The sequence below is a fragment of the Chenopodium quinoa genome, unplaced genomic scaffold, assembly GCF_001683475.1.
Source record: "Chenopodium quinoa cultivar QQ74 unplaced genomic scaffold, ASM168347v1, whole genome shotgun sequence".
NCBI lineage: Eukaryota > Viridiplantae > Streptophyta > Magnoliopsida > Caryophyllales > Amaranthaceae > Chenopodium > Chenopodium quinoa.
In genome coordinates this window covers 9,501,209-9,512,032 of record NW_018745684.1, presented here as the reverse complement: position 1 = coordinate 9,512,032, position 10,824 = coordinate 9,501,209, and the positions used below count along the sequence as shown (strand labels likewise).

At 38.5% G+C, this 10,824-nt stretch overlaps 1 protein-coding gene across 1 annotated transcript; it reads left to right on the top strand.

The window, feature by feature from the left end:
* The first annotated feature begins 223 nt into the window (after positions 1-223).
* LOC110717709 (DEAD-box ATP-dependent RNA helicase 40-like) lies at positions 224-9,666 on the top strand. Its single transcript, XM_021896476.1, has 8 exons — positions 224-394; positions 1,171-2,456; positions 3,445-3,666; positions 6,133-6,201; positions 6,655-6,924; positions 7,056-7,406; positions 7,642-7,919; positions 8,089-9,666. The coding sequence occupies exons 2-8, from the start codon at positions 1,194-1,196 to the stop codon at positions 9,137-9,139; spliced, it is 3,504 nt and encodes a 1,167-aa protein (XP_021752168.1). The 5' UTR covers positions 224-394; positions 1,171-1,193; the 3' UTR covers positions 9,140-9,666.
* The last annotated feature ends 1,158 nt before the right edge of the window (positions 9,667-10,824 follow it).

Here is a 10,824-nt window from a genome sequence, read left to right as displayed (position 1 = left end):
AGAACAAGTTCTTAGACTTATAATGTAATCAGTTGCTAGAAAGATTTTGATGTCTATTCAGTTTTCAACATCTTTACCATGTACAATTAAATTACATAATTATTTAGTTAGTATACTATTACCTAATTACATTAATTACGAATCTTAAAACCATATGACGTGGCCTGCCGCACAAACAATGAAGTATAAAATTTTACCCCGTACGAATTGACAACATAGGCGTGTCATTACTCTTAGGTCTATACTTATTTTCTTTATCCCCCGTTTAGGGCTTTTTCACGATTGCGCTGCCTCGCTGCACCCCTCTTCCTCTCTCTCCTCCATTGAAGCGTTCTCCAAATTCTCCATTGAAGCGGATTGTGAGCTTCTCTCCTCCATTGAAGCAGCTTCTGAGGTAAGATATTTTTATTTTTTATTCATCGAATATCAATTTCATAATCTAGTGTTAATCTTTAATTTTATCGACAGTATCATCAATTTAGGGTTCTTCGAATTTGGATTATTCCAATATCGTTTAATGGTTATTACTGAAGTTAAGATTTATAACTAGCGATTTTCTTGCAAGAATTTTGCTATTCATATTTTTGTTAGAAGAATTTACGTAATTTTCCAGCCTACTTTGATAATTAATGTGTTGCAAACTTTTGTCTAGATAATCCTTTAATGTTGGGATAAAAGCATGAAATTTGACCTTTTCTCCCAGAACCGAGGGCGGTCGCCCCGCCTTCTCTTGCTCAGGGACGGGCCTGGATCTGAGTTCTAGCTTGAGGTTGTTTGGTTTTTTTTTTTTTTTTTTTTTTAAAAAACAGAAACTGTGTTGGATTCTCGATTTGGGTATGGACACTCGTGTTAAATATGGAATAGTTTCGTTTTAAAAGCCGAGTGTTGCTAGATTGACATACTAAATGTGACACAAGTACTCGAGGCCGAATAACATAGGGTGTGGAATAAAGGGGAGTTGCAATTAATGATTTGATGTAGCTTAAATGGAGTAGCATTAATAATATCCATTGGTGATGGATAATTTTGTTTATACTGTTAATCATAACGGCAATGGCGTAGTTATTGCTTGCTTGCATCATAGGAAAGGCTTGTAGAGTTTCAATAGAGTATTTATTGTGCTAGCTAGTTAGCTATGATTATTTGCTTATGTATTTCAATCTTGTGTAGTCTCCTACTATAGATAGTGGAAGATGGCAAATGCGGAAGCAGCTTCTGCTGCTGCTGGTCCTAGGTATGCGCCAGATGATCCAACCCTTCCAAGTCCTTGGAAAGGGTTGATTGATGGGAGCTCAGGCCTTACATATTACTGGAATCCGGAGACGAATATCACTCAATATGAAAAGCCAGGTAGTGTACCTCCACCAGTTCCATCTGGTGTACCACATGTTGACAATGCATCCCCGGCGACTGTGCAGCAAGTACCACAGCATGTACAAACTGCTGATGCTTCTCAGTATCCACAGCAATATATGAATCAGTTATCTCATCAGCAAGGACAGTTTCAAGGTCCTCTAGCTGGACAAATTTCTCAGCAGCAGGGTCAGTATCAGGGTCCCCCTACTGGACAAATGGCTCAGCAGCAGCCTGCGCAAGTCCCCCCAGCAGGGCAGCAGCAATATGCACATTATGGGCAAGGATTGGCTCAAAGAGGCTCGCAGATAGGTCAAGCCCCGATGCAACAGGGACAGGCAGCACAGCAACATCATTATGGATCTCAAATGACACAGCAAAGTGGTCAACAGTTACCACAACAAGGGTCACAGACAGTGCAACTCCCCGTTCAGCATAGTTCTCAGCAGTTAGGGAAGCAAGCACCGGGGCAGCAAGGTCCTGCTGTAGGACAATCACAGGGGCATCATTTTATGCCTCATCAAATGCATTATGCTGCTTACCAGCAACCACCGATGCTCCCACAGGGGCAGCAAAATGCACAACCTCACCCTCAGCTCATGCCACAAGGACCACAATTCTCGTATCAACAAGATAATAGAAATGCAATACCCCAGCAGCAAGATGATTCCGATATTTCTAAGATTAAGCAAACCGGGACATCCATTTCTCAGGTTGAGCCAAGTGGTCGTGCAGCTGGTCATGCTCCACCATCTGTCAATGCTTCCAATCATGGATTGCACGCCAGTCCTCTCTCTGGTCAATCAATACCCTTTGCTTCCTCTATGCACATGCATCAACCTCCATTAAATGTTAAACTGCAGGAGAGTCGAAATGATATTGTCAACCCACAACACGCTTCCACTTACCAAAATCAGATGGGCCAATCCATGATGAATAGTCAGCAGCATGGCTTGTCTCCTGTTGGACGAAATCTGTGTTATGATGAAACCCAGCAACTACGATCTGGGCCAGGATATCACTTCAATGCTAACAAGGAAGCACCAATGACGGCTCCTCATCACCCTAATCTTGCTGCCCTACCTATGGCGCGAAATCCGCAGGTACATTGTTCTCTGTTTTGAAATGCTATACTTCGTATTTTTAAATTGGTGCCTTTGCCCTACGATTTATTGACTTTGATAACTGTTTTGCTTAGTGAGTAGTTAGCTGTAATGCTTGGACTTGTTACTTGACCCAGCCGTACCGTGTCGATGCGTCCCGATTCACGGATAAAAAATATGGGTTAGATTTGGAAGAGAGAAAAGTGGATACTACTACCAACTAAGGAACCATATTGTTCATTTGTTCTTGTTTTGAAAGTAATCTCCAATATTATCCATTTGATAATTGAACTGCCGAGTGGCATTGATATGGAAATATGGAATAGAACCTTGGGGACATTACTCTTCGGAGGGAGTTGACCCTTTCGCTATTTGTGGTATAGGGTATATTTCCATTTGGGGGAGGAGGGTTTTTGTAGAGTCATGGCCCTCATGGGTGTAAAAAAAATGGTCAAGTTTTAGTGACAGATATGAAGATACTAGAGATCCACTTTTTTTGTAGTAATGACTTTACATAATAGAGTTTCAATGGAATTAGTGGGGTCTTCTGACCTTCTGTATTGGGTGTTCCTTTTGTTGGCAGTATTTTCTTTTATCCCTGTTTATCTATTTTTTACATTTGAAATCCATTTGATTGAAGCATACTATACAGTATGATTACTCTAGGTCTTTTATGAGATTTTTCACCCAGCAACATTTTTGGGGCTGGGAAGGGCTCTAGTGCGACTGAACCTCTTTGGAGAGGGACTGGTAGTTGGGCCATTATCAGAAAGGTTACTGAAACAATGTTCAATGAATTTCAACATGCAGAAAAGCCTGATGGTCAGACATTGTTGATGTGGATAAAACCTTTTGTATTTAACAAATTATAAAACTACATGAATGCCTACTGTGCAACAGATAATTGAACTTTGTTTATGTATCAGTTGCATTCACAGATATGAATTTTTTAAGCTTTGAAACTGATCTTTGCTCATCGTCGTTGTAGGACTTGAGGATGGGTGCTTTCCCTCATCAAAATGCGCCACCTGGCCATGATGGTAATATGAATATGATATCTGCACATGGGGTGCATAATCATGCAAATGTTGATCTACCAATTACTAACCAACCTTTTTTGAGGCCATCTCCAATTATGCCTGGTTCCTCAGATGTTATGAACATTTCTTCAGTCGAGGCTTATCGACAGCAACATGAAGTGACTGCTTCAGTACGTAAATGTTTGGTTCTGTTTTGGCATATGTGAATTTTATTGTTTTTGGAGTGCATAATTATATTATTGCTCATCCCTTTCAATAGTCCATATGTGCTTGGTTAATTAGTTTGTTTACTTGTTAACTATTTTTGCTCTTTCATCATCTGGTAGCCCTTTTGTCATGATGGGGTATATATTCTTGTGATGCCCGTTGATGTGACACAAGGACTAATATAATTTCATAGGCACCGTTTGTTTTGTAGCTTGAACAATAGCCCGTGGCTGAAGCTCTTGTGATACCTGTTGATGTGACACTAGTATCAATAGAATTTATATCAGCCATTTGCTTTGTAGTTGGAACAATAACCTACACAGAAACTCATATGAAGTCTTGTTAACGGTTTCTAAAAGTTGAAAACCTGAGTGCAAGAATTTCTTCTGAAATTAGCATGACCAGCAAGTTTTTCCTTTTCCTTTCCAAGGATTTTTGAGAGTCAGACAAAAACCTTTTCTTCCTATGTATAATTCTTTAATTTCTGAATAAATTTTTTTGATTTCTAAGCAAAATTAATGATTAATTGCTTTAGTTTTGTACTTTAGTATTTCCTATCTGTATGGATAATTGGATCCTATAGCTTCTGTTTTCCGGTTTTAGTTTGCATGAAACATATGCTTGCGTGTAGTAAGGTAAATGTGAGAGTGTTATGAAATTTTAGTTTTTGATCAAGTTGTAAGTTAAAATTATGTGAAGCATTTGGAAGCTAGTCAAACAGCGCAATCAACAACAACAAAGCCTTGATCCCAAAATGGTGTGGGGTCGGCTAACATGAATAGTCGTAAGTACCCATCCTCAAGAAATGGAACAAAGTATGAATAGTGATTAAGTGAAAGTAGACGAAAACAGAGTGAGCAAAAAAAACAATGGCAGTGTAAAGTGAAAAAAAAGGAACTAAAAAAAAAAAAAATTAAATTTAAAAGAGTGCTTAGGGGAAATTTAAATTGAGGAAAATCATTCTTGTAAAAACACGTTAAATGTTTGAGAATAACCTTAACAAAGGAAATAAATAGAGTTTGCAAAACACAATGAGTTTAGGTAAAAAATAAATAAATTAAAAAATATATTAAAGTATATGTTTTAGTCTTGACATATCCTCAGTGTAGATTATTGATAGTTAATCTACCCTCAAAACCTTCCCTGACCGGTCTCTTTGCAGAAACAACACTCATGATTAAAAAAATTATGTGAAATCACTTTTAATGCCAGTTGTGCCACTATTTACTCAAAGCGACCTTGATTCTATTTCACTCTTTTATTTATTTATTTAATTTATTTATTTATTTTGTTCATCATTTTACCCCATTAAACTCCTTTTGCCTTCTTATTTATTTATTCAATATAGTATCCTCCATGTCCTGTTCAATGATATGTGATAATAATTGATGTTAAGTTTGATGAAACTAGAGATTGATTACTATTTACCAAAGAAATGTGTGCTCTCTTCACCTCAACTCACCGCTTATGCATAGGATCCAAGACCCTATTAGCTTAGTGTGCTTATGCTTATTACTACACTTCTAAAAAGTAGACCTGTGACTTGGAACCTGTGACTTGGATAGAAAGTCACAATTTTGTTTGTGCTATCTGTTCTATGTCTTGCTTATGGGAAGCTTAGAAGGTTTGGTTTGATAAAATTGTGCAGTGTTTATGGTCCAGTGAGGGGCTCATCTGTTGCTTCTGGTTGAGTGGTTGTTAACATGAAAGATATGATGCTCTGCTAAACAAATTGAGTTCAGCATGTGTGTATGGTCCCTGAACACAACATAAAATCTAAATTCTTATTTGAATGTTCACTGGCCTCTTCGTAGTTTGTACCAAATCAAATTTACCATGAATCTTGATAGTTCCAGTTTTTGATTCTCCCTACCCCCCTTCTACTTCATAGCCACTCCCCTTTCACATCCTTTTAGTCTCTCTTTTGTGTGCTAGCTTTCAAGTGAGTCAATTAAAGTCTGTTGTGCTACTTTCCACTCCTAGTCCATCTATTGGCACCTTTTTTTTTGTATTGTAAATTTGTAATAAACAGTGTTTCTGCTTTTGTTTTGAATTTTGATGCTATTTGTTCTTTTTAATTAACTTTTCTTCTATTCATTTTCATTAAGGTGTCAAAAAATAGATTCATTTGTCAGTATAAGATATTCAAAGGACAACCAGTTGTACCATGCACATGATATAGCCTCAGTCATATTCTTGCTGATTTGGATCTTACCCAAATGTAGCCTTGGTTGTGGTAACACCAATTGTACGATAATAATTGCCCATTCAGTATCAGTCTATGCAGTCTATTGAACTTGTGCACATATGGACTTTTCGAGGCCTGTATTAGATAACTTGTACTGGCCACTTGAATTTGTAACATGTATCTTATAGAAAGTCTCTCTTGTAGTCTCTGACGTAATTTTGCCTTTATCTTATGTGAACAGGGAGAAAATGTTCCTGCCCCATTCATGACCTTTGATGCCACTGGTTTTCCCCCAGAGATACTAAGAGAGGTATGAATTACGTTTGTAATGCGTAATTATATAAATTATAACTTATAAGTTTATATATGAAATGGTGTATGTCCCCTTCCAATATCCAGCTTTTTAGTTATACTATTTTAACTGAAAAAGTTTCTTGTCGCAGGTGCGATATCTGCTCCGGTGGGGAGCATATGTCGTACGCTGCACTGCTATGCGCACACTTTACATGCAACAAGTATTCCTTTGAAGGCTGCACAAATGGACTTTGGAGCCTTCATCCATCACTCCTCATGTGACTGGGATATTCTTGCTTGTTGGCCCCCACCTTATAAATCTTAATTGCCTCCTATTGTTGCTTCGCGTTGCTTAAGTAAGCAACCGCATATTAGATAACCTTTTCTTTCCCCGTTAGTTTAGTGTTACATGTGAACAATAAATGGGTGGTGGATCTTGGATTGATCATGTTGTCTTTTCTTGTAACAGATACATTCTGCTGGATTTTCTTCACCAACTCCTATTCAAGCACAAACATGGCCTATTGCACTACAAAACAAAGATATAGTGGCGATTGCAAAGACGGGTTCTGGGAAAACGTTGGGCTATTTGATGCCTGCATTTATGCATCTAAGACAGCGGCGTAATAATCCACGGATTGGTCCAACAGTCTTAGTCTTGGCACCGACTCGTGAACTTGCTACACAAATTCTAGAGGAGGGCAATAAATTTGGGAGATCTTCCAGGATTTCTTGCACGGTGGGTTATTTTTTTTTTTTAATTTACTTATGTTTTATGTCAATGATATGTTCGCTCTTTTTCTATTTTATATTTTATTTGAGCTATTGATTTATCCGATTATTTCTATGCAAATATTCTTCATCTCCCAGTGTTTATATGGTGGAGCTCCAAAGGGTCCTCAGCTAGAAGAATTGCGCCGTGGAGCTGATATTGTTGTGGCAACTCCTGGTCGTCTCAATGACATTCTTGAGACGAGAAATATTGATCTTCGACAAGTTTCGCTGTTTGTTCTCGATGAGGCAGATCGAATGCTTGACATGGGCTTTGAGCCTCAAATACGCAAGATAGTGAATGAAATGCCTCCTCACAGGCAAACTCTCATGTACACAGCAACTTGGCCAAAAGAAGTCAGGAAAATAGCTGGTGATTTGCTCCGCAATCCTGTGCAAGTGAACATTGGCAATGTTGATGAACTTGCTGCAAACAAGTCTATCACACAGGTATTCATCAGATTTTTTAGTGACTAGTTATTTTTGGGCAAGCTGGAACACTTCCCATTATGATTTTTTCTGATGTTTGAGCTTTCAAGAAGTGTGCATGAATGCAATTGTTGTGGGGAATGTTTATTTCAAACCAGAGTTTCTATTGTATGCCATACATCCCTTGTAGGATATTCTTTTTTCCTTGTTTCCCTCTAAAGATTTTTTTTAATGATTATTATTTGTGAAACTGCAGTATGTGGAAGTTGTACCACAAATGGAGAAGCAAAGACGCTTGGAGCAGATTCTTAGAGCCCAGGAAAGGGGCTCTAAAGTTATTGTTTTCTGCTCTACAAAAAAGCTCTGTAATGATCTTGCACGTAGTATTGGACGCAGCTTTCCTGCTGCTGCAATTCATGGGGACAAGTCTCAGAGTGAGAGAGACTATGTATTGAATCAATTCCGTTCCGGGAAGTCACCAATTTTAGTTGCAACTGATGTTGCTGCCAGAGGCCTTGATATAAAGGACATAAGGTAAAGACTTCCTTTGCTTCACATTGTCCCTGGAACAGTCTATTGTACCTGAATTTTCAAGTAACTTTTCCTCTCTAGTACCATGTCAATATTCCCAAAGATGTGCCTTTTTAGTTATTTAAATCATTTTCATTTCACTTTCTGCACTTCTCAAGGACTCTGTTTGCAGGGTGGTGATAAATTATGATTTTCCTACTGGTATTGAAGACTATGTACACCGAATCGGTAGGACTGGCAGAGCAGGGGCAATTGGAATGGCTTATACCTTCCTTTCTGAACAGGATTGGAAGCATGCTGGTGATCTGGTTAAAGTGCTTGAGGGGGCTAACCAGCAAGTCCCTCCACAAGTGAGAGAAATGGCTCTCCGTGGTGGTCCTGCTTTCAATAAAGACCGTAATGGAATGAATAGGTATGAATCAGCCCCTGGTCCTGCTTTTGCTGGCGGTGGACGCTGGGATTCTGGTGGTCGTGGTGGCATGAGGGACAGAGATGGTGACATTGGAGGTCGTGGTGGTGGTGGTTTTGGCGGATTTCGTGGTGGCATGAGAAATGATGGTTTTGGAGGGCGTGGCATGAGAGATAGAGATGATTTTGGACGTGGGGGGCGAGGAGATTTTGGTGGCCGTGGAAATAGGGGAGGGCGAGGAGGATTTGGTGGGCCTAGTGGTGGGTATGGAGGTCGGTCCAGGGATGATTTTGGGTCCAATGAGAGGTTCAACAGTAGAGATGGTGGATTTAGCCGTGGCCGTGGTAGAGGGCGATTTGATAATAACAGGAGAGATGTGACTCCAAGGAGTAGAGGAAGGAGTTACAGTTCTAGCCCTGAGAAGGTTCGTACTTGGGGAGGTTATAGCAGAAGTGTGAGTCGTAGTCGTTCGCGAAGTAGAAGTCGAAGCTGGAGCCGCAGTCGAAGTCCCCGCCGCAGTTATAGCCGTAGCTACAGCCGTAGTCGGAGTCGTGGTCGTAGCCGGAGCCGCAGTAATGAGAGGCCTGTCAGGCGGGAACGTCGTCCTTCTGGGTTTGATAAGCTTCCAGAACCAGAAAATCAAGAACAGAAGGATTTAGCAGCAAATAATGTTGGCCCTCCTGCAGAACCACAAATAACCAATAACAATTCTATACCTGTATATGATGCTGGGGCGAAGTTAGGGATGAAAGATGAGCTTACTGTTTTTTCAGGTGTGGTCAATCAATCTGATCCACAAGCTGGTGAACCCTAGAGCTTTGTATTTACTCTCTGAAGGCATTATTTTCTGAAGGTTAAGCCCTGATTGAAAGATTTGAAACCTTTCAATATTAAGATAAGGATGGGAGTGGGGAGGAAACCTTACCGAGTTACTCGATGCATTTCATGGTTCTTTCAACATCATCTTGCAGAAAATTAAAGCCTTTTTTTGGTTAAATTGCAACTTTTTATCTGGACTTGCACGATGATTTCATTTGAAGCGCAGCCTTGTGTTTTACATCTCGTCTGCCACTAGCTTATTACATGCTTAAGACCTCGAGATATTTTGGTAATGTTCACTATGTATTTTCTTCTGTAGATCTAGCATAAATTTAAAATATTTTTCTCTTAGTATTTTATACTCCGTACTTGATTTTTAAGGGCTATTTTGGCCTAAGGATGAAGCTAGCAATTGACTTACACAAGTTGGTTGGTCAGTAATGTTTGGATTATTTGTACCTCGGCTTTATTTAGTAGCAAAATTGAGTGACTATTATATTACTACAATCCGCATTTTTAATATCATCTTTGTCACATTTAATTCAATTTTTTTTTTAGTGTTTACAAATTACAATTGGTCCTTTTTTTGGTGTTGCATTTTCTAAGTTGCATACTTAGTTTTTTAATTGTACTATTTGCCGTTTACGCTTGTCGATGCAATACTTTAATTAATATCTTTAAGTATACTAGTTGATATTTGAAAAATACACGTTGAGAAGAATCTAATGAGATTTCATGTGATTATTATCTAACGAAGTCTCACATAATTATGTTTTTCTAAACGGATAATCACCAAAGATGGTCAAAAGAATTTGTGTGAATAATGTACAATTCCAAATGATAGAATTAAAAAAAAATATATAATTAAGTGTTTATCTTTCCGTAGATCATCTTCGACAACTTGACAAGGCTGCGATTTGCGAGGAGATAATTTCTCATCTACCTTTATAATCCTTTTGAATGCTTCATCTTCATCCACCAATTTCTAAAGCTAACTTGCCTTTAAAACTTCATTCATGGAATAGATGGGTCTAATTGTAGTAAGGCCTTGGTTGATAATTGGATTAAAGAATTGTTGTGTTTTGCCATGGTCGTGGCAATTAATTTCCACTGATTTGAGTAGATTATTTAGTGCGACCGGTATGTTAAATAGTGCCATCGATTTGTTTCACTAGTTTAACAAACACAAATGTACTTTTAAGTAAGAGTTGGAGCCACTTAAATTTATGCCTAAATGAGAAAGGAGTTGAAGGATGTTTAGGGAAAAGTATGAAGCTCTTGCATGGTAATCAATTCATGATAACAGTCTAACAGATTAAATAGGGGAGATTTAAGTGTGTATTAACTAGAGAAAAAATAATCAAAGAGATGATGTAACTTTAGTACCATCAGTAAGAAATGAAAGTAAATCGATCTAGAAATGGATAGTTTATAATGTCCATAATTACGAAAAATCGAATCAGAGATTACAATCACTATTTATACCTAATTAATAAACACACATTTAAAAAGCACGAGCTAGCCCCAATTGATCTTTATGATCAACATATTTTATCAATATAGTGCTTAGTCATAACAACCACCTCATACTTGTGCTTCGTCAGCTACTTAATCACCAACAACCATAGCCCAAATCATAACTCCGTTTGTTAACGCTAACAATGGTGTACAGGCTGCTTC

What these genes read in the sequence shown, in the direction of transcription:
- LOC110717709 (XM_021896476.1), top strand. Translation starts at nt 1,194, where the DNA reads ATGGCAAATGCGGAAGCAGCTTCTGCTGCTGCTGGTCCTAGGTATGCG. An exon ending in CTATGGCGCGAAATCCGCAG is followed by an intron (nt 2,457 to 3,444) that starts GTACATTGTTCT and finishes TCGTCGTTGTAG; the next exon opens with GACTTGAGGATGGGTGCTTT. An exon ending in AACATGAAGTGACTGCTTCA is followed by an intron (nt 3,667 to 6,132) that starts GTACGTAAATGT and finishes TTATGTGAACAG; the next exon opens with GGAGAAAATGTTCCTGCCCC.